This window comes from Cupressus sempervirens, chromosome 9, assembly GCF_028749045.1.
Source record: "Cupressus sempervirens isolate cs-2001-9-10 chromosome 9, ASM2874904v1, whole genome shotgun sequence".
Taxonomy (NCBI): Eukaryota; Viridiplantae; Streptophyta; class Pinopsida; order Cupressales; family Cupressaceae; genus Cupressus; species Cupressus sempervirens.
Window position 1 is genome coordinate 485,256,299 of NC_143126.1, and position 24,223 is coordinate 485,280,521.

At 34.8% G+C, this 24,223-nt stretch overlaps 1 protein-coding gene across 2 annotated transcripts in view; it reads right to left on the minus strand.

The window, feature by feature from the left end:
• PDK (pyruvate dehydrogenase kinase) overlaps positions 1-23,001 on the minus strand; it is a 38,994-nt gene extending 15,993 nt beyond the window's left edge. For both annotated transcript variants that reach the window (XM_089800698.1, XM_089800699.1), the window contains exon 1: positions 22,458-23,001. In XM_089800698.1, coding sequence (XP_089656824.1) covers positions 22,458-22,718 — 261 coding nt within the window. In that variant the 5' untranslated portion in view covers positions 22,719-23,001. The remainder of the gene's footprint in view (positions 1-22,457) is intronic.
• Positions 23,002-24,223: the final 1,222 nt, after the last annotated feature.

Here is a 24,223-nt window from a genome sequence, read left to right on the forward strand (position 1 = left end):
GTTTTTGTATGCTATTTTAAAGGTTATGCTGTTAAATTCTTAGAATGGGCCCCAGATTGTAAGGAAGAATGATTAAATTTCTCCACCCCAACCTGGATATCAATTCAATCCATCCTGCCGAAACTTATGCATGTAGAGATTCTCAAGAATATAGGTGCATCAATTGACAATCTAATAGGAATAGACGCTTCATATAAATATTGTAATAATATTAAATTTCTTATCAACCTATAGACTAATTATCTAGAAATCCAAGCTATTAAGGTAATAACAAACAAATCTATCTATAACTTTAATTATGATAGATTTAAAGGCAAAATTTTGAAAATAATTAGATTAGATGATGAAAGAAAGACGACTTTCAAAACTTTTCAACCAACTTCGGACCTTAAAGACACCTTCCCTATGATAAATATAAGAAACAAAAAAGAACTCTAAGGGAAGTGCATTCATGTTACAGCAGGAAAAGAAATTTCAGATTTAGAAGAGAGTCAAATAAGAAATGTAAAACCAGCAGCCATATCTCCAATTTCAGAATCCAGATATAGCTCTCCTTCTATCCTCAAAGATCAGAAGAAAGTGTTAGAGCTATTACAAGCAATAAAAGAAAAAGAATCTCATAGCATAGAAAAAGGAAAATCTTCAAAACTTGAGAACACTAAAGAAATTACTGAGTTGTTAGATAGAGAAGAAAATAAAGGCACTGGCTCACAATTGAAATTTGAACCTACATGAGAAGCTTAAAATTCTGATGATATCAACAGAAGAGAAGGAACAAAAACAAATCTCTATTTCGCCAACACTAAGATACAAAAGACAACAAATAACTGTAGGAGGCTAAAAAGGAAACCAAAAAAAGCACAAGCTAGGGCTTCAATAGAAATGAGTGGGAAAGAAAATGAGTTAGAAAAGGATTCTAGATCTCAAGACAAAAATATCACGATCGATACTAATAGCACTCTTGAAGAAATTGAAAACAAATGTCTCCTCTGTTGCATCTCCTGAACAAAGCAAGACTAAATACACAAATGAATTAATGGAAACTCTGTTGCAACAGAAAGGAAGTCTATGAAGGAGACAATACACTTCAATAAAGAGGCAGTCAAGATGTTCACCAAATTTTGGCAGACACCAACTACCTCACAAGAATCCCCTATGCATAACCTCGGTGGGCACAATTTATGGGAGAAGGAACAAAGTAAGAATAAAGGAACATCACAAGATTTTCAGGACTTCTTGAATAATGATATGTTAAAGATTGATGATCTGGAAAGGTTATCTTCGAATGAGGCTGAGAAAGAGAATTTGGAACTACTAACAGATGAACTAATCCAAGTTTTTAACCTCGACAATATTGACAAAAACAGTGACTTACAGAAAGAGGAACTCATGTTGCAAGTTCTAAAACTACGAGGAGATAACTACACCTTTGAAGATTTAAGAAAAGATCTGTTAATCATTGAAGATGAAGATAAAAGAAGTAAAGTTTTATAGATAGCCGAAGATAGAACAGGTATCGGACAAGGTGAGGCTAATAATTGGGACGAGTACTCCAAATGTAGCAGATAATATTTACACAAATGTTCAGATAACCTTCACAGATTAGATAATGAAAGAATTAGAAATCGAAGAAAAAATGTGAATTAAGGTCAGCAGTTGGAAAGTGTTGTAAATGCATAGGAGAACATAGAACAACTGGGTATTCTAATGAATCAAGACAAATTAACTACTCCCAAATATGGCATACGGAAAGCTAAGAGAGGAAGGAAGTCTCTTAAAGAACTCAGAGAAGCAAATGGGTAGGCAAAAGAACAACAAAAGATAAGCCAGTTACTTAATCCTGGCAAAGGGAGGATCCTTCCCAAAGCAGTGTAAAGATCACTACCTGGAATGCTAAGGGCGTAAATGCACCTAGCAAGAAACCTTTACTAAAGCATAATTTAAAGCAATTTGAATCTAAAGTTATTATATTAAAAGAAACAAAATTAAATAAGGAAGAAGGAATTAAGCTAGAAAAGAAACTAGGTAGTTGGAACATTAACTTACATGAATCTAGAGGAGCCTTAGGGGGATTAGGAATGATTTGGAATCCCAAGAAAGTAAATTTAAATATATTTAATTCAAACAATTCATGGATGAGCAGTAGAATTAAAAGCATAAAGACTAATTTACAGCTAATTCTAATAAACATCTATGGACCGACCCATAACATAGATAAAAAACTGCTACGAGAAGAAATAAGTCTTTTTATTAAAAATCACATCAATGAACTCAATCTAAGAGGTGGCGATTTTAATACTATTACGAGTATAGATGAAAAATTTGGAGGTATCCAACAAATTTCCCAAGGATCATTAGAATTTAAAAAATGGATAGACCTTAAGAAACTATTTGATATTCCTATTGATAATGGTAAGTTCACATGGAATAATACAAGAAAGGACTTTGCATTTATCGCTGAGAAATTGGATAGGTTCTTTCTCAAAGGATAACTAAGTAGATTAGATTTAGATATTCAAGCTTCAATTCTACCTATAGTAGGATCAGACCACTATTCAGTTAGAATTGAATTTTTTGAACCTATTAAACCTATTAGAAACCCTTTTAAGTGTGAAAAAATGTGGTTTTTAGATAAAAATTTCATGGAGCTCATTAGAGAATGGTGGAATCAAAGACAATTTAAAGGTTCCAAAATGTTTATATTTGTCTCTAAGATGAAAAAGATTAACGAAAATATACTTAAGTGGAACAAAGAACATTTCAACAATATATTTAAAGAAAAATTAGACAATGAAAAAAGCTTTAAAAAAATTAAACACAATAGTAATTAAAGGAGATATGAATAATGAGAACTTCCTTTTAGAAAAAGAACTACTCACCAAGCAAGAACTCATCCTAGCAAAAGAAGAAGTTTTTGGAGGCAAAAATCAAGAGAAAAATGACTTAAAGAGGGCGATCGTAATACAATTTTTTTTCATAACAGCATTCTTTATACGAGAGCTAAAAACAAAATTATTAAAATTAAAGACGCCTTAGGCTCTATCACTGGAAATCCTAACAGTATAGCAAAGACTTTTTTAGATCATTTTAATAACTTATTAAATAATTTTGATAGCTCGAATTTAATTGTGTAAGTAAAAATGCTTAAAGCCATAACAAATGTGGTCTCCAGAGAAGATAATAAAGCGTTAAACTCACCTATATACTTGGAAGAAGTCAAATCTGTGTTATTCAACATGACCCCTGATAGCTCTCTAGGTCCAGACGGATTCCAAACTTTCTTCTACCAAAAATGTTGGGATATTATCAAAATTGATCTTTGGAAAGCCATTTGAACATCAAGAAATGGAGGGTCCTTACTATCAGAAATTAATTATACATTTCTTACTTTAATCCCCAAAAAAGATAATCCTGAAATCCCAGGGGATTTCAGACCTATAGCTCTTTGTAACACCATATATAAAATCATATCCAAAATTTTAGCTAATCGAATGAAACCGCTTCTTCCTAAACTTATATCAGAAGAACAAATCGGTTTGTTCCAAGGAGATAGATTCTAGATGGGATAGTCATTATACAAGAAACATTACACTCAACCAATAAGAATAAAATGGCAAGCATGTTCATGAAATTGGACATTTAGAAAGCATACAATATGGTTGACTGGAGGTTTTTATGCAAAACCTTAGAAGCATTCGATTTCTCTCACCAATGGATTAATTTTATATATCAATGCATTTCAACAACTAAAATTTCAGTTCTTATTAATAGGTCTCCCGAAGGCTTCTTTGATTCATCAAGAGGTATAAGACAAAGAGATCCCCTATCTTTTCCTATCAAGTTTATCATTCAACAGTATATGGAAGCTTCTGGTCAAAGAGTGAATGTTGTAAAATCTAAAATCTTTTTCATTAACACCAAACCTGAAATTGAAAAACAGATCTGTAATATTATGGGATATAAAAGAGGTACATTCCCGTGTAAATACTTAAGAATAAAGTTAGAAAAAGGCAGCAAAACTAACAAGGGTTGGCATAGTATTCTTGATAGAATGGATGCTAGGATAGGAGGTTGGAAAGATAAATGGCTTACAAAAGCAAGTAAAGTTACCAAAATCAAAGCAGTGTTGTCCGCTCTTCCAACATACCTTATTTCCTGCCTTCCTTTATCTAAACACATCAATAAGAAGCTTGAGGCAAAATTTATAAGCTTTCTTTGGAATGACTTTGAGGATAAGAAAAAATTGGCTTTAATAAAATGGGATAATGTATGTAAGTCAAAGGAATTAGAAGGCTTAGGTATCAAAAACTTAAGTTGGCAAAATGAAGCATTAGGGGCTAAACTTACTTGGTGTCTTTTTGTAGAAAGGGAACATAAATGGGCTAAAATTATGTATAACACATACCTTAATGTAGATGATTCCTATTCCGTCTTTAGAATGAGGACCCTCCCTAAAGGATCCGAAAGTTGGAACTTCATAGTGAAAAGCAAAACCCTTAATAGTAAATATCTCACATGGGATGTTGGAAATGGTGATGAAGCTCTCTTCTGGGAGGATTCTTGGGATGGTTAGCCCTCAGTACATAGCATGGGGATCCCAACTAGCATCAAAGAGCAATTAGTTAAACTCTAGGGGTGTAAGGTCAGTAATTATAAAACTAAAAAAGTTATTAGTAGAATTACAAGATGGGAATGGAAATCTGTGGAGAATATAGATGTGGAACCAACAATAAAAAAAGCATACGAAAAAATAATTCAAGAAAGAAAAATAAAACAGTTAGAGAGAAATGACAAACTCATTTGGGCAGCATTAAAAGATGACAAGTATAGTGCTAAAAATGGATATAGAGTTATCACTCATTCCCAAAGATAGAAAGAAGTGAATACCCCACTTAAACTTTGTTGGGATTCGTCCTGTTTGCCAAAGGCAGGTTTCTTTATGTGGATGACATCTCAGAATAGGATTTTAATAGCTGAAAGACTTAGTAAGATGGGTATTGAGGGACCATCAAGATGTGTGCTATGTAAGCAAGACAGTAAAAATACTGATCATATTTTATATAGATGCCCATATACACAATACTATTGGGAGTGACTCAAACATATATTGGGTTGGACTGCCCCCCTGAGATTGATGCAAACATATATTGGGACTGCTGGAATTCAAATGTATCATTAATAATGATTCTAGCAAGTGGATTGCCAAAAGGGCTAAATCCATAGGACCAACCACTAACAACCTTGCTGAACTAGAAGCCTTGCAAGAAGGTCTCCAAATTTGCCTAAATCTAGGTTTATCAAAACTTATTATTGAAGGAGATTCATAGATTATCCTAAATGCCATTAGGAAAAGGAAGATGCCTAATTGGGTCTTAAACACAAAATTGGAAGAAGTACTAAATATTCAGGACCAATTTGTAGATATTCAGATTCTTCATATCTTTCAGGAAGGTAACAAAAAGGCAAATTAGCTAGCAAATAAGGGTGTTGATGGCGAAAATATTTTAATCTATAATAATTAATAATTAAAATAGGAGCTTTTCTTCAGGAGCTTTTTTGAACCAATTATTATTATTAATATAAATATAATGTTTCACCAAAAAAAAATTAAAATAGGAATTTTTTAAATAATTAAAATTTCTTAATATTTAATTTTAAGTAAACTAATTGGAAAATAAATAGCAGTTTTAAACAAAACTAGATAATGTAACTTTAAGTCCTAATTAGCTAAATTAGCCCTGATGGACAATTCAAATAATAAGGATACAAACAAATATACTATCTCCATAACTTTTAAATATATATGCATACATTCATATCTTAGAATATATATATATCGCCCTGTATAAACTTGAAAACATTGACTCCACATAGCAAACATAGGGGAAGATGAAGAAAAATTGGTAAGGACTTTTCAAAACGTTGATAGACTTAAAAATATAATTTTAAAATAAGAATATAAAAGGTGTTTTTAATTTAAAATAACAAAAGTTAAGATAACAATTCTTTCAAATATGAGTGGAATTCAGCAAATCAATATGGGAGCAGATTTTTCAATACTATTAAATTATTTATCACTAGATCTAATCGTTCTCTAGGCTGCGTTTTGATAATTTTCATCTCAAACATTTGTATCCTCTTTATTACTTCCCTATTTTTCCATCATTTCGTGACACTAGGCATCATCATATATCATTATGATTTGGTTCCATCTAGGTGGCATCAATAGATTACGTCAAATATTTGAGGTTCTTCTAGATCCTTCGCTTGATGATCGCTAGTATGCCATTTATATTCAAATTTATATCCCCTTCTCTTTCAGCTTGATGTAGTGACAATCTTAGTATGGAAACCAATATCAATTTATTCCACGCCTCAAAGGTGCGGACCATGGCATTCAGAGGTAATGTGAAACCAAAAAGATGGAATCGACTTTTAAACCCTATGGATGACTAGGATTATTGTGCTCGTGTCTTAGGGGAAGGTATTTTCAACTATGATTTCTCTTAGAGAACCAATAGTGACATTGTAGGTTCCTTTATAGGTTGTCTGGCAGAGCCAAAATAGAGAAGTGGGCAATGATCAAACTTTGCTTCAATGTTTTCAATCCAATTTGGTGTGTAGGTCTAGAAGAAGCTATTCTGAGTATAGATGAGAAACTTAGGATCCCTCTCCCAAAAATTTACATGGCACATCTACCTAGAAGTTTTGAATAGGCCATTGTCCCTAGACGCCCCTCTCCGGTTATCTGAGAGAATGCTATATTTTTTCAAGGATGGTCGAAAATGGAAGCCAGTATCCATTTTCTTCTCAGGTGGAGAGGGATCTTAGAAGACCGTAGCAAGGCTTGGCTCAGGAACTATCTCTGTATCTTTAAGTCCTATTTTCATCCTGGTGTGGAGTTTGATAATCTAGAAGCATCGGATATTTGTATCCCAAATATGGAAAAGTCTAGTAGGGAGAAAAGCGCCTTTGAATTCCCGCCAAATTTCCAAACCGAGAACCCCAAGTACATCGCGGAAATCATCATGGTGTACTGGAAATAGGAGAATGTTGTTATATGGATGTCTCCTACATGTTGGTTCTGTTTGGATGTCAAATTTTGATGATATTTGAAAGTTTTCCCTTTTTGTTACTCCTGTCCTGCCTACGACTTATATGTAATTTGGTTAGCACTAATTTAGGCATTTTATCTCCTCCTTTTTAGCTTTGTGGGTTTTAGTTATGTGCTAAATCCTGCCTTACCCTTATTTCGGTTCTCTAATGATGTTAGGTATTGTTTGCCTTGGGCAATTAATATGAATATAACCTATGTTTATCTAATTTTGGAATAGAATTATAGTGCATAATTATCTGATTTTAGGATAATTTTAGCCTTTGCATATAGGTCATTTTATGAATGTATGAATAAATATCAGAATTTTGGTATCAATTTCAGAAATTGGTCTACAAGCTTGGTAGCAGTGTATAGAAGCTCAGACTCTTCCTTATCTAGAGAGCTCTGTTTGTAAATTCTTGACTATATAAATACATATAAATGTTATTATCTCTATCAGTTTGTTGGGCTTAACTTTTTTTTTTTTTTGCCTCCTACAAATGGTGAATGATTTATCATGGTTGAAACTATTAAGGACAAATTATATACATTATGAATTCGCTGAATAAAATCGGGTCCTGTCTTCTTTGGGTTAATTGTTTAGATACGATAGAGGAATTAATTCCAGAATGTGAGAGACTATTATGATTTATACTAATCTTGGGATCAACATTGAGCAGTTTTTGATGATTTAAACCACTTGAGAAGGGTTAAGTTGGGAAACAAAACCTAATTTAAGCATACTTTGTTAAGTATAGGAAAGTATAGATTCAATTCTAAAATGAACAAATTTATAATATGTTAATAGAGATGGCATTACATTGACATGTAAGGGCAGGATGCCTATTTTCTGTTTGGGAACTATTGATCAACAGGTCAAAGCCAAAGTTTCAATAAGTCTTAGATAAGTATAAGGCTTCTAAATAAAAACCATTTTAAGAAGGATTCAGAATAATTGACAAAGATTTTAATCTAATCTAATGATTGTTAGGTTCAAGTTTACAAATGAATATTATGTTAAAGCTTGAGAGAGATCATCCACAAATTTATGATTGATTTCAGTAATCTTTTCCATAATGTTCATTTTGAGTTGCATCATTGATCAGCAGGTTAGCAAGGTGTAACCATTTGATGCAGAATAGCTAAAGAAGAGGTATTTACAAAGTATATAAAGATCTGGTCGAATTCGTCACTCTCATCTCGGATACAAAATCGTATAAATGATCGGTATAGAGATCATTGGAGCTTACAAAATTCAGAGAACGATTCTAGTCATTTATTTTCTATTTAAAAAACAAAATTGAAAGTTGGTAATTGAGGTATGCCCCTTTTAATAATGTAATAATAGAGGACCACGGTCTCAAGCAACTGGAGGTTTTCTTCTCTATTCTTTCCTACCAGTGCCCATTTGAATGGAGATACTCTAATGTACTATTATTAAATTAATATAATCAAAGGCTTTGCCCGTTTACCAATCAAAAAATAATAATAATCAAGTAACATTGATATATTCATACTATGAAATGACTTAGTATATATATGTGTGTGTGTGTGTAAAAAAAAGAAACTACCATAGTTGTAATATATGCACTCACAAACCCACCCACGAACCCAAATGGGAAAAAATAAATTTGCCCAAATCCACGAACCTGAACCCCGAACCCAAATCCGTCCCTGAACCTGAATCAGCAACTTAGGTTACCAGTTGTAATGTGTTTTTGTTCTTACTGAGACTGTATAATTGCTGATAAAAATATATTTTCCACTGAATACTTCACACTTTCTCTTGATTCTCAGTATCAGATTTATGACAATTTTATTTGGTATTTCTGTAACTCGGATACAAATCATATTGCTTCTTTGTGATTTGTATTATTTTTTTGCACCTGATCCACTGTCAACAATTTAGTAGAAGTCAATCTAGGTTGATAAAAGTGTTTTGGTTGGGCCTCTACTGTTCAAACTACTGAATTTGTTTATCTAGAATATAGACAATTATGATTGACTTGAAATAATGTTGCTATATTAGAACACTTTTTCATGCACTTGTTTTCCTTTAAATTTTTAGTTTTTACTGTTGATCTGTATAAATTATAACACTTTTCATGCATTTGTTTTCCTACCATATCATGCATATATTTATTTCAAGCACCTTGTTAAAGAATAATAGCTATGGTTAGATATTTGAATGATAATCTGAATCATTTGCATTCTATTAAAATCCCAAGTATATTATTAAATCTGTTCTGGCAGATTACTAATCTCTCACAATAATCATTTTAGATTCTTTGTATTAATAAGATATAGGAATCAGATCACATTTAAGACTTTTTATATTCTCCTGAACAAATACAAACAAGAGGGTACAAGCACAAAGCAAGGCGAGAAACCATGAAATTGGGGCCACCAAGTTGGCAAGCCCAAATGGGCCATGGATGCAAGGCACAACAAGAACATTTACGATTGATAACATCATCATGCTAATATGGAAAACCTTGCAAGCCTAATAGCACCAAAAAGAAAAGAAAAAACAACCAAACAAAAACAAGGAAGAGTGCAAACACAAAGCAACGCAAGCAAAAGACAAAAGAGGGACCTCCAGGTTGGCAAGCCAAAATGGGATTTGAAATTGACCTTTCATTTATGCTAATTCCTTGTCTATGCCCAAGGTAATTGTGGGCCAGCCACTTTCTTTGTCTTATTTTCTCAACATCACCTAGGAGCCTAGTGCTATTTTTAACCTTTGGTATGGCTTGAATTGGACTGTCAAGTTTTCCAAGGTTACCAAAGTCTCGTCTCATAAATATGGCAAAAGCCCTTGGACTTTCTTAAAGAGATCAATGTTGCCACATGTTCAATGGAGGAGACATTGCCACTCTTTAACCTTTAACTTTCAACAAGTCTTGAACTACATTATACTGTTGTCCCCTTTCTATTGTTCTTGCCATAACCAACAAGCTTCATGAATGGAGTATTAGTATAGCCTAGCCCTAAATTATGTTGTTGCTCCCTTTTGCTGCTCTTGCCTTGCTAAACAAATACAATAACAATAAAACTTTCCTACAATCCAAAGCATGGATTAATAACTTTGAATCAAAAATGTACTACCACAAAATAAAATTGAAATAAGATATAAGTTACAACATAAAATCATAAAATCAAACACAAAATTTCATTTAGTTTGCAATCCTCAAAACTATGGTGTTATTTTTCAGCACCAAAAGAAAACAAGCTAGTCATAATTAACTATAAAAATGAAATCCTTACACTAACACAAACAAAACAAATATTCAAGCAGAAATCATTTAATTATTTTGCAAAAATAAAAATAAGGATTCTATTGTTTTACACCAAGGATGCATCTCTACTAAACTAAAGCTGAATTACCAAGTAAAACATTGGCAAGCCACAAAATTTAAATCACTTGAAAAGACAATCCTCTTAATCAATAGCAAATGGCTCAAAGCTGAGAGATAAATTGTTCCAAGAAGGACCCTTAAGATAAGAAAAATATCATTATAGATTTTTTTCCAAGTTCTCGTTATTCACCCTTGGAAGCCCAAATTTGACATTCGATTCTGCCAAATTCATACTCGGTTTGAATGTGCTTCGAATTCGTGTGTTTACTACCAAACCACCCTTGGATTATGCATTTCAAACCTTGGTCGACTTTGGAAGACTTTGGTGTGAATGTTGTAGATGAAAAATAATCTTGGACGAAACAAAGGCAAATTTCTAGCAAATTTGGAAAAACGCCAAATAATGTTGACTTCTCAACATTTTATAAAGTGTTTCAACATAAACGACCACCATTTTGGGCTTTTACATTATAATAAAGTGTTTTTTTGCAGCATTTTAATGTTTTAATGTTTCTGGGGTTCAAACGTGAGTGTGTTTGCAGTGTTTGTTTTGAACTTTCCAGCATTTGAAGGTTTATTTGCAACCTTTGTGGAGGAGTTTGTTCACAGCGTGAGTGTTTGTTGAGCAACATGAGTGTTTGCATGAGAGTTTGTGTAGCACGAGAGTCTCGTGTTTGTGTAGCATGAGTGAGGCTGAGCCTTCAAACCTTAGTATTCCCCTTGAGATTTTGCCAACGTGAAACTCACAGCCATCTTTGAACCAGTACATGAAGCTTTTTAATGTATTTTTGTTAGTTTTTAATTGTTTTAAAATTTGTTTAATTTATAATAATCATTTCATTGATTTTTTAAGGACCTACATTTATTTTCTTGAATCATCTCTTCTCACTATTGTAACTTATTTATTGTTTTTTTCTCTATAGATTCTACTGTGGTTGCAAGTGCTTCTATTGCCAATAACCTTAACTTCAAAATCAACTGATATTCCCCATTTTGAAAATATTGCAAATGATTTGACCAATGCTAGGTGGAGGAGGTTATGTGTGGATTTGTAGCCACTACAAAGAGGAATTTAGTAGCTCTTATAGTAGAGTGAAAGCAATTTGTGCTTTATTCCCCAAAAAGGCATCAAATTTTGTATTGGGAAGTCAAGAGTAAACAAAGTGTTACCTAAAACCTTAATTCCAAATCACATTGTAAACAAATACTTTCAAGAATAAAAGCAAGCACAGGAAGTTGCTGGGAGGGCAAATTCTTCACATCTGCTGGAAAGTGGTAGGCCTTCAAAGAAAGGAAAAACATCATCTATGTCTTCAACTACCATTTCTAGTGAACCACATGTAGAGGGCCATCCACTCTTGCATTCTCCTCAATAGCAAACTGTAAGTAAGAGAGCAGTAGGACCCTTGGAATCATCATTCAAAAATGAAGCTAAAAACATGGCTGATCAAGCCATAGCTAGATGCGTCTATGCAAATGGATTGTCATTTAGTGTTTTTCAGTCACTGTATTGGCAATACATGGTGAGTGAAGTTAATAAGGCCCTAAACAGATTCAAGGGTCTTGGTTTTGAGAAGATATGTACCACTTCATTAGATGATGAGGTTGCTTGTGTAGAGAATGCCATGTTGCCCATCAAGGATTCATTGGTCAAAACAAGTGTGACAATAGTATCAAATTGATGGAAAGATGCAAGGAACCATCCTTTGGTGAATGTTATTGCAATGTCTACAAGAGGTACAATGTTTTTGAAAGTTGTGGATTGTGAAGGAGAGGTAAATAATGGTCCTTTTATCCTCAAACATTCTCATCCAAGCTATCAAACAAGTTGACCCTCAAGTAATAACCGACAATGCAAAGAATTGTAGAGTTGTTGGCTTATTGGTTGGGAAGCAATATGAACGCATTGTTTGGACATCTTATGTCATGCACACTCAACCTAATGCTGCAAAAAATTGGCACTAAGGTTGAGTGAATAAAAAAATGCATGAAGAGGCACAAGAGATCCAAACGTTTATCACGAACCACCATATGATACTTGTCATTTTCACACAATTCTCAAAATTAAAGCTCTTGAAGGTAAGTTGAATTGTTTAAAATTTAAACACGTTTTAGAAATCTAGTCACTTTAGTAAACTTTTTATATTTTTAAATTTTTAATCTATTATTGTTTTGATTTTAAAATAGTTTGTTGAGACCCGCTTTGCCTCCAACACTATTGTTTTGAGATGCCTTGTCACAGTTAAAGATGCATTGTCTAGAATGGTACCAGTGCTAATTAGAGCGTTTGGAGGCAATCTAATAGTGCCAAGGCAGCTGCCATAAGGGGATTGGTACTATATGAATCTTGGTGGGATGATGTTGAGTACCTTCTGAAGGTCACCAGGCTTATATTGACCATGATTTGATACACTGACATGGATAGGCCTTGCTTAGGTGAGATATAGGATGGCATTGACTCCATGATTGAGGACATTAGAAATATAATAAATGAGAAAGAGCAAGATCCTAATGAAATGTTCTTCAAAGAGTTACAGGTAATAATGGTAGAGAGATGGAACAAAAAGACTACCCATTTGCATCTACTTACCTTTGCATTGAGCCCCAGGTTCTATAGCCAATCAGTCCTCAAAGGGAGTACCGCTAGAGTTGCCCCATACAGAGATCCTAAAGTTGCTCAAACGTACAAGGCAGCCCTTCGAAGGCTCTTTCCAACCACCTACAACCTGCAATGAGTTCTGAATTTATGAGATTCACGAGCACCAATGATTGTGGTCTTGACACTCTTCCCTGAACATAGATACCAACACTTGCAGCCCATTGCCATCAAAATTTTATCATAGTCAAGTTCTTTAATCTTATGTAGTGTCCCCATCTTTTTATTATCTCAGTGGAGTTCTTAGCCTTGACATTCTCTGAAGGCTAAGTGGAGAAATAAGGAGAAATTGATTAAATTAATTTCTTATAATGTCATTAAATAAATTAAAATAAAAAGGTGACTTTATATTTAATTAATTTAATTAATTGAGAGTGCATTAATTATTGGAAGGGGGAACTTCTAGTAATTTAATTTTCTAGAAGCACAATTAATTATTGTATTGCAAGAGAGAAGCTTCTAGCGAGTGCATTAATTATTGGAAGGGGGAACTTCTAGTAATTTAATTTCCTAAAAGCACATTAATTATTGGAAAGGGAGAAACTTCTACAAAATGCAATTATTAAATATTTTATTTCCTTCTAGAAAGGTGAAGGAAAAGTATAAACAGAGGTGAGAGCTTCATTGTTTATCATCCAATTATTGTATCCAATTATTGTGAATTGCATTTGATATTAAGTTGGGAGAAGAAACTAAAGTTTCCAATTTCAGTCAGCCATTGGAGAACGTCAACTCTTCAGTGTTGCAACCATTTGAGGTGGTGAAATATCCATTGAATTTGGTATTCAGGAGAGCTTCAATTCAGGAGTTCTATTTGTGCTTAAATTGGAGAATAGATTTTGGCTACTACAGTACGCATGTACGATGCCCCGCTGCAGTATCTATGTTTGATTCATTTTCATTCTTGAGCATCACTATTATTAGGTTCCTCTTGTAACTATTAGTAGTTATCATTGTACTTCATAAGCATATGATTTTGTTGTGATAATTCATAATCAAATTTTGGCATTATTGTAATCATTATTGTATGTCAATTGTATTGCATTTCATATCTAGTTTCCATGTATTTGCATTGAAAATACCAAAAGAATTGCACTTGCATATTAGCTCCTTGTAAGAGGATATTACATTGGTATCAGAACTTGCTTGCAAAGTGTTTGACAAAATGTCGAACAACTGAACTAGAGAATATTTTGGTGTTTGAAGAAGTTATAACCTATTGGGGTTACTACAATGGTATCAGAGCTAAGTTCTGCCATCATGAGGGTTTAACAATCACATGCAGCCACCTAGGGTTGGCTCTCACAAATTTTCCACTCGTAGGCAAGCTTTATTTGACAGGGAACAAGATTTTTACAAGCAGCTAGTCACCATGGGTGACAGGCAAGAGTGTAGCCCACCAAGAGACAATAGGAATGAGGATTAGGAAATAAGGGAATTTTACAGAGCAATGGTTATAGGACAAGAGCGGATGGCTCAGGCTTTGCAGACACTCACCACTATGGTTGAGCGCATGAATCCACAGGATAGATGAAATCAGATCAAGAGGATAATAGGAGTGCAACGTGATCACCTAGAGCTCATAGAACTCTTTCCAAAATAGCAGACAGGCCCACACGTCCTACCTTTGTTAGAAAAGAACCAGTACAAGAACTAGCAGAGGAAGTTGAGGATGAGACATTTGCAGATATCCTTATGGCTGCAAATGATGAATGGGAATTATTGGCACCGCAAGTTTAGGAGAGGATGACCTTTGAACGCTTTGTAAATTAAAGAAGAGAACTTACAGGTCACTTAGACAGGATAGGAAGTCTGGGGGTCAAAATAGTGAGCTGAAGAGGGCTACAGGCAAGCTTACTATGCATACATTTGATGGGAGTGGAAAGATGACAGCTCACACTTGGATCCATAAGCTTGACACATTTTTGGCACTAAGGCCAATGATAGAGATTGAAGCTATCAAATACGCCACTTTGCATTTGGAGGGAGTAGCACATGATTGGTGGTACCATGGTATGGTAACACTCCAACATAATCAGGTGACTAGTACTAGGACTTTGTGGATAGGTTGGTTGAAAGATTTGACAAGAAAGATCCAGAAGTTTACTTCCGAGAATTAGCATAGCTGAAAAAAATAGGCAACTTGGAGTATTTCATTGGTGAATTTCAAAGGTTGGCAATCATGGTGCCAAACATTTTAGAGTGTAGATTGACAGTTCTTTTCATTGAAGGCCTATCTGAACCACTGAGAGGTTGGATAAAGGCATTTAATCCCATTTCTTTACAGGAAGCTATGAAAAAGGCAAGAAGTATGAAACATGCAATCTCAACAAACAAATTTCAGTCCAAAGGAGCATCTTCTAGTAAGAATAACAAACCATTTTATAAAAAACTTGAGAAAACTAATTTTAAAAATGATTCTAAAGATAAAACTCCAACACTTTTTGATAGGGAAATATTAAATGATTTGAGGAAGAAAAAATTATGTTTCTACTATAAGGAACCCTATGATGCAAATTATGACTATCCTCTTAGACCAACGAGCAAAGCTAACAGAGTTATGTGGGCATACTATGAGGAATCAGAATCAGATAATTCAGACCAACAATCTACTATAGAGGAAATAGATGGTGAAAAAATGGAAGATAAGGCTGAAATGGAGTTCAAGGATGGGGAAGGAGATGGGAAACTTAGGGAAGCTCGTCTCACTAGTATTAAGCAAGAAGGATCATTTCGAATGAGAGGAGTACTTGCTGGACAGAAAGTTATAACTTTGGTTGATACCGGTGCTATTCATAATTTCATTGACGCTAGGTTGGTGCAAAGGCGTGGCACACAAACAAAAGAGTTTGGGGGAATTAGAGTGAGGGTAGCTGATGGCTATGTCCTCAATTGTGACCGTAAGATCACTGGACTCCCATTGGAAGTTAATAATATGCTTTTAAGGCAGATTTCTATGTTGTGCCTATGGGAGATACAGATATAGTCGTTGGAATGAGTTGGTTGCACGATATTGGTGAGTTCACTCTTAATCTCAAGGAGATGGAGATGAGGTTTAAAGTAAATGGGAAGACACAGATTCTTAAAGCAATCAGAGACAGTGATTTCAAAATGGTCTCTTTCCAAAGGATGGATAGATTGATTTGACATGATCGGATAGAGTGGGCAACAGAGTGCATGTTAATGCCATCAGAGGAGGGACAATAGAAGATTGAATATCCTCCTAATATTCAAAAGCTCAAAGTTAAACATTCTAAGGTGTTCAGTGACATTCCACCAGGTAGACCACCAAACAAGGGTATTGAGCACATCATTGAGTTAGAGGAGGGGGCTAAGCCCATCATGATTACACCTTACAAGCATCCGAAGAGGTTGAAGGATAAAATTGAAAAAACCATAAAGGAGTTACTTACTATGGGCCATATTAAACCAAGTAAGTCTCCTTTCGCTTCTTCACTGGTGTTGGTGAAGAAGGATGAGACATTAAGGATGTGCATTGATTAAAGGGTGTTTAATAGGAAGACAATTAAAAACAGGTACCCCATTCCCAGGATCGATGAGTTGATAGATGAGCTTCATGGAGCTTGCTTCTTCTCAAAAATAGATTTGAGATCAGATTATCACCAAATCAAAGTTAGAGAGCAAGACATTGGGAAGACAACCTTTAGATGTCATTGTGGCCATTTTAAGTTTGTAGTTATGCCATTTGGGGTAACTAACGCACCTGCTACTTTTCAGTCAACAATGAATAGGGTTTTCCATCCTCAGTTGAGGAAATTTGTACTTGTCTTCTTCAATGATATCTTGGTGTACAGTAGATCTTGGGAGGAGCACTTGGTTCACCTTGACATATTGTTGGATATATTGGGCAGAGAGTCCTTGTATGTAAAGGAGTCAAAATGTGATTAGGGTATAACAAAGTTGTTGTATTTGGGTCACATCATCAGTGCAGAAGGTGTACGCATGGATCCTAAAAAGATTTGTACCATTGTGAAGTGGCCTTCACCGGTGAACATTACACAGTTGAGGGGCTTCCTTGGATTATGTGGTTTCTATAGGAGGTTTGTGGATGGATATTCTAGGCATGTAGCACCCTTGACAGATTTGATGAGAAAGGGAGCTTTCTTGTGGACTCCTGAGGCACAGGAGTGTTTTGAGAAATTTAAGGAGTTGATGACTTCTTGTTCAGTGTTGGCGTTACCAGATTTCAACAAACCTTTTGAGCTACACTATGATGCTTTCAGAGAGGGCATTGGAGCGGTGCTTATGCAAGAGAAGCACCCTATTGCTTATGAGAGCATAAAATTAAGAGGGCCAGAGTGGAGCTTCAGCATATATGATAAGGAGATGTTAGCCATTATGCATGCTTTGGCTAAATTCAGGCAATATTTGGTAGGTAGCAAATTTTGTATCAAAACCGATCATAATAGCCTAAAACACTTTTTGGGGCAGTGAGATCTCAATGATAGGCAACAGAAGTGGGTGAGCAAGTTACAGTCCTATGACTTTGATATTACATATTTTAAAGGGACACAGAATGTAGTTGCTGATGCTTTATCATGTAGGCCCCATTTGAGCTAATTGACTGATATATTGGAGGATCGGAGACACTTGATCCTTGCAGAGTATGCAAAGGATGTGTGGACCACCGGATTCATAGATTGAACTATTCAGGACAGTAGATACACCCTTGTGAATGAGCTCGTCATTTACAAAGGACGAATATTTTTTGTTCCAAGCTCAATAGTGAGGAGGATGGTTCTCAAATCTTTTCATGTTTCACCTATGGCAGGACATCCTAGTTTCTACAAGACATATTGGCAGATTAGAGACCACTTCACATGGAAAGGGCTCAAACTAGACTTACTTTAGTATATTAGGGAGTGTCCCACCTGCCAACAGAATAAGTAGGAACACTCCTATTCAGGCGGTTTACTTCAGCCACTTCTGATTCCTAATAGGAAGTGGGAGTGTTTATCTATGGACTTCATCATAGGACTGCCTAGAGCGCAAGGCAAAGACTGCATATATGTGGTTGTGGATCACCTTACAAAGTTTGCACACTTCTTTCTGATCACTGCTACACAGGTGGCAGAGTTGTTCTTCAAGGAGATATTCAGACTATATGGCTTACCTCGGAGCATTGTGAGTGACAGAGACAACAGGTTTATGAGTCATTTTTGGTAGGAGCTATTCAGGTTGTGTGCGACAGAGCTCACTTCGAGTATTAGCTACTACAGACAAATGGTCAAACAAAGATAGTGAATAAATGGGTAGAGAGATATCTCAGAAATTATATCGCAGGACAACAAAAGGCATGGATAAAGTGGATTTATCTCTGAGTATTGCTACAATACCACTTATCACATGTCTATTCAGATGTCACCCTTTATGGCCCTATATGGGTATGAGACACCCAATTTTATGGATTTTCTTTTGAGTGACAGTAGAGTGCCCAACGCAGGTGATTTGTTACAAGAGAGTCAAGACATTGTCAAGACTCTCAAGGATAATATAACCAAGACACAGAATCAGCAGAAGCAGTATGCCGACCAAAAGAGGACAGAGCGGACTTTTGAGGTTGGAGATATGGTGTATCTTATGTTGCAGCCTTACCACCAATCCACTCTCAAGAAAAGTGGTGCCAAGAAACTTAAGCCACGATATGGTCCATTCAAGAATTAGGAAAGTGGGAGAGGTGGCTTATGAGTTAGATTTGCCAGCAGAGAGCAAAGTGCACAACGTTTTTCATGTGTCACACCTCAAGAAGGCGCTACGACATCATATTTTCCCTTCTACAGTGCTCTCACCCTTGGATGATGAGGGAAAATTGATATTGGTGCCAGAGGCTATCATTAATTTCGAGGAAAGGAACTTGAGGCGGTGCACTATAAGGGAGTATTTGGTAAAATGGAAGGACCTGCCAGTAAAGAATGTGACATGGGAGAATGAGGAGATTTTGCAACATCCGGACTTGAAGTTGCTTGAGGACAAGCAATTTCAGGGAGAGCGGACTGTAATGTCCCCATCTTTTTAGCATCTCAATGGAGTTCTTAGCCTTGACATACTCCAAAGGCTAAGTGGAAAAAATAAGGAGAAATTGATTAAATTAATTTCTTATAAAATCATTAAATAAATTAAAATAAAAAGGTGACTATATTTTATTGAGAGTTCATTTAATTGAAGGGGGAAACTTCTAGTAATTTAATTTTCAAGAAGCACAATTGATTATTGTATTGCAAGAGAGAAGCTTCTAGCAAGTGCACTAATTATTGGAAGGGGGAAGCTTCTAGTAATTTAATTTCCTAAAAGCACATTAATTATTGGAAAGGGAGAAACTTCTAGAGAATGCAATTATTAAATATTTTATTTCCTTCTAGAAGGGTTAAGGAAAAGTATAAGTAGAGCTGAGAGCTTCATTGTTTATCATCCGATTATAGTAAATTGCATTTGATATTAAGTTGGGAGAAGAAACTAAGGTTTCTGATTTCAGTCAGCTATTAGAGAATGTCAACTCTTTAGTGTTGCAACCATTTGAAATGGTGAAATATCCATTGAATTTCGTATTCAGGAGAGCTTCAATTTAGGAGTTCTATTTGTGCTTAAATTGGAGAATAGATTTTGGCTACTACAGTACGCATGCACAATGTCACGCTGCAGTATCTATGTTTGATTCATTTTCATTCTTGGGCATCACTATTATCAGGTTCCTCTTGTAACTATTAGTAGTTATCATTGTACTTCATAAGCATATGATTTTGCTGTGATAATTCAAAATCAAATTTTAGCATTACTGTAGTCATTATTGTATGTCAATTGTTTTGCATTTCATATCTAGTTTACATGTATTTGCATTGAAAATACCAAAAGAATTGCACTCGCATATTAGTTCCTTGTAAGAGGATATTACATTGGTATCAGAACTTGCTTGCAAAGTGTTTGACAAAATGTCGAACAACTGAACTAGAGAAGATTTTGGTGTTTGAAGAAGTTATAACTTGTTGGGGTTATTACATCTTAAGATTCTAATTTCTAATTTCTTGTTGGTAAATTTGCAAATCTTGATAGTTTGCTAGTTCATCATCATCTAAAAGGAATTGGAGCACATTCTCCTTCATCCACTCAATAAAACACAACTGACTAAACTTCAAGAATGCATATAACTTGATTTTTGTGCATTCAAACTTGAGGCTCATAACTCACAAAGAGAATACCTACAAAAAAGTGGGAAGGAAAACAATGGGATGTCCCATGAGACTGTGGAGTTGGAAGTCTACTTTGATACACGTGCAACTGAAGGCAGTGATCTTGAGATACATAGTGACGATGGAGCTGATGTTGAGGCTACAACTGAGACTATGGTTGAGACTTTTGATACTAGTGGCACTAATTGTGCTTCTAGTCAGCAATTGCCTACTGATAATAAATTCTTTGATGATTTTATATGATACATTGATATTTGATCACATATGAGTCTCAAACTGATTACTAATTACTGATTTTGACATTGCTGTTTTAAATTTTTTGAACTGAAACATTCATATGGTGGTGCATTTTGACATATTGTCATGCCATTTGAACAAAATCGTTAATATATGTGGTGGTGTATTTTGCTAAATTGCTCTATATTAGCATAGTTGTGTATGAACTTATTTGCTGCAACATATTTTTACCTGTATATAGAAACAAATTAAAAAGTTTTAAAAAAAATTCTTTAAGGGACGAATTAAAAAAAAAACGAACCAGAACCCAGCCCAAAAAAAATTTGATTGAATTTCATACCCGAAGGTCAAACCCGCATCCAAACCAGAATCTGAACTTGCAACTTAGACTTTTTCTTGACAATACACTCGCAGCATAAGTAACAACATATAGTTTATGTAATCCTATCTTTTCCTAACTGCTTATGGCAGCTTTATGGCAGCTGCTCTGGGATACATTATTTGTGTACACGATTCTATTCAACATTTTTCTAATCCAAGCCATTAAATAAATTCTGGGTTGGTGAGCTGATCGTATCTTGTGTGTGTGATTCTCTTTCCACTGATTATTCGATCAATGCATCTGTGCCCTCTTAATAAACTCCCACAAAACATTTTAGTAGGGATAACAAAATAGAGCACAAGGTCTAAGCAGGAGTAAGAATGGTAGCAATACTTAAGATTTCCTTCCTGCTAGAAATAAAGGCTGTGGGAATTGTATGCTCGAGGAAAATAACAGACGTATTGGATGCGAACTCACGGTTGTTTCAGCAATGTTTTCACCTGACAAGTCTTACTGCTGCCAAGGCATAATTGACCCGGATCGGCTTTGAGCTTTCTGGGTACTTCCTGAGAGCATCGGGCCCCGCCTCCGCCTCTGGATGCATCCGCTTCCACATCCGGGTTGGGGGAGTGAATCGGTAACTTAGATTATACCCTTCAAACATCAAATACATACCAAAATAACAAACAGAGACAAAGATCCTTTGTGAAATCATGAATTAAGCGGTTGTACAACTGTAATTAACAAATACAAATTAGGTACTTTGCATGAGAAAAAAGAAAGAGATATTAAATGGTAAAGAAACAAGTCAATCTATCCAGAACAACATAAAGCATGAATTGAAGTGAAATCGTGAATTTAGCTTTTGCGAGACTGCCAATAATGGCAAAATTACCATTCCCTGCAACAATAGAGGATAAATTCAAACACAAGGCAGCAAAATTCAAAGCGAGAATATAAATTAAGCTTTTGTGAGACATCAGAAGGGGCAGCAGCATTTATAAGGTTAAAAAACAGCAATTCTCTCTATGATACAGGAACACAACAAAGAAGCACAGTGAAATAATGAATTAAGCTTTTTCAAACTGTAAACATCTAATTTAGAAATTTACGAGAAAAACAGCGGATTCGAATAAAAGATTAACAGGTTATATCCTACAAGAATGACAATAAGAAGCACAAATTCAGAGTGAATGCATAAAACTTTTACATTAAAACTGTTAATAACAGCGCTGTTAGTCTAAAAAAGATCAGCAACTTGCTGTTCCGTTCCAAAATAGCTTCAACGAAGCATAAATCCTAAGTGAAATCCTAAATTAAGATTTTCTGTAACTGATAATAACAAAGTTAGCTGTTACACAAGAGAAACGGAAATATATAAATAGCAACACAACAGCTACTCTCTCTACCTTCGAAACAGCCAAAGCATGCCACAAGAGCAAGCACAGATTAAAAAACAGCTTGATTCAGAATTCTCTTCCTAAATAAAATGAGCAGTGGAAGCTTGATCCAGCACCACTGTTCGACACTAGAGGTGAAAAAATACACGAGTATTATAATTTCAACAAACACTCAGAAATACCTTTAAAACTTCGTCCTGAGAGGAAAGCCCGTGCGGCAAATTCTCCAACTCCATGACACGGTGCGCAAGCCTGACCGGCAATTCCTTGAGCAAAAACTGCGCGGAAAATAGCAAATAATTGTCACTCGGATGCGAAGCGAACTCCATCATGTACTTCAAACTGACCCCCGTCTGCTTCATCTGGCTGCATTTCTTAATCTCCTCGGCCAGACCGCGTTCAATGGCCCGCCTCGCCAAAGACGCCAGGTTCGGCAAAGCCATGCCAGATCTCGACCCGAATCACACCACCTCAAGAAACAAATGATAAACAAAACGAATTAAAAAACCCTTGAAAACTTCACAACAAACGGAAAAATTCACAAGATTCACTGGACATAGTCATCCCAGCATGGAATCTTCTTCTACAGCAATCAATTGGTTCATCCATATCAACAGAGAGTAGGGTTTTTTAATGCTATTCTCGTGTTTCTGTCAACAACAAGTCAAGGATTCGAATCGCAGCCACACAAATGCGAAAGTTTCCCTCTATCTTCAACTTGAACAGGGGAATTTACTGCAAAAACAATAACATATTAAACAAACTTTCCGTTTGAACGGATGACATGGCAAAACAGCGTCTGCCAATTCGTCAGAGGCTCTCCGTGTACTTCGCTTTCGAGGTGTGACATGGCAACATTAATTGAGAAATCTGCTGGTAAGAATCTGATCGGACGGCTGTTTCCCAAATGACGTTCTGATAAAAGCGAAACTTTTTGTACCCACGGATTTAGTGTATGAATATTATTTTAATTTCCGTGGGACCCACTGATTGTGGATCGCGTGAATCGTCGTATCGTCCGAAGGATTATATGGCTGTTTTTGTTGTTAATGAATTTTTGGAATTTTGGAAGTCTTTTTATTATTATTATATATATCTTTTTCTGCGGATATATTCGGTTCTGACAAGAGTTTTCTTCGGGCTATCCGGATACGGAATCGAACCCAACTTTTCAGATGTCTCTACTTTTGGCAATTTCTCTTGGTTCGGCATGGCTTAGAATCTTGCTTTATGCGTCCATTTTTGTTATTATTATTATTTTATTTATGTTTATTGTTAGATTGTATTTTAATTAGTTATCCGTCAATGTAGGAATGATAAACAAACAATTATGTCCAAATTTTATCTATTTATTTATAATTAATATATTAGTTCTATAATTTATTAAAGTACATTTTGAATTTAAAGATTAAAAAATATTAATTTTTGTAAATTTTTTTAAATCAAATTTTTAAGATACATGCATTATATTATTATTATTATTAATAGTATAGAGATTTTTTTATGATATATAAAAATACATATTAGAAAATCTAGTATATAGTTCTACATTCACTTTGGATGGAGATTATATAATATTCTATTATACTAATTGTAAATACATTAGGTGGGAAAAGGTTAGAATATAGATTAATTTCTACTATTTTCACAAAATAATTCAAATTAATTTAGATGGAGATTAGTTATAAATTTTATTAATTTTAATTCATTTAGATAACAATTATATGATATTTAAGTAATACTTATTTAGGTGGAGATTATATAATATTTAAGTAATATTTATTATAGATTGAGATTATATAATATTTAAGTAATATTTATTATAGATTCATTTATATAAGATTAGTTGAAATTTGACAAGGTAGATAGTGGCACTTGTTGTATGTTAATTTTATAAGGTGTGACAATTGTGAAAGTTTTCTTAAAAGTAGTATGTTAAAGGGATTAG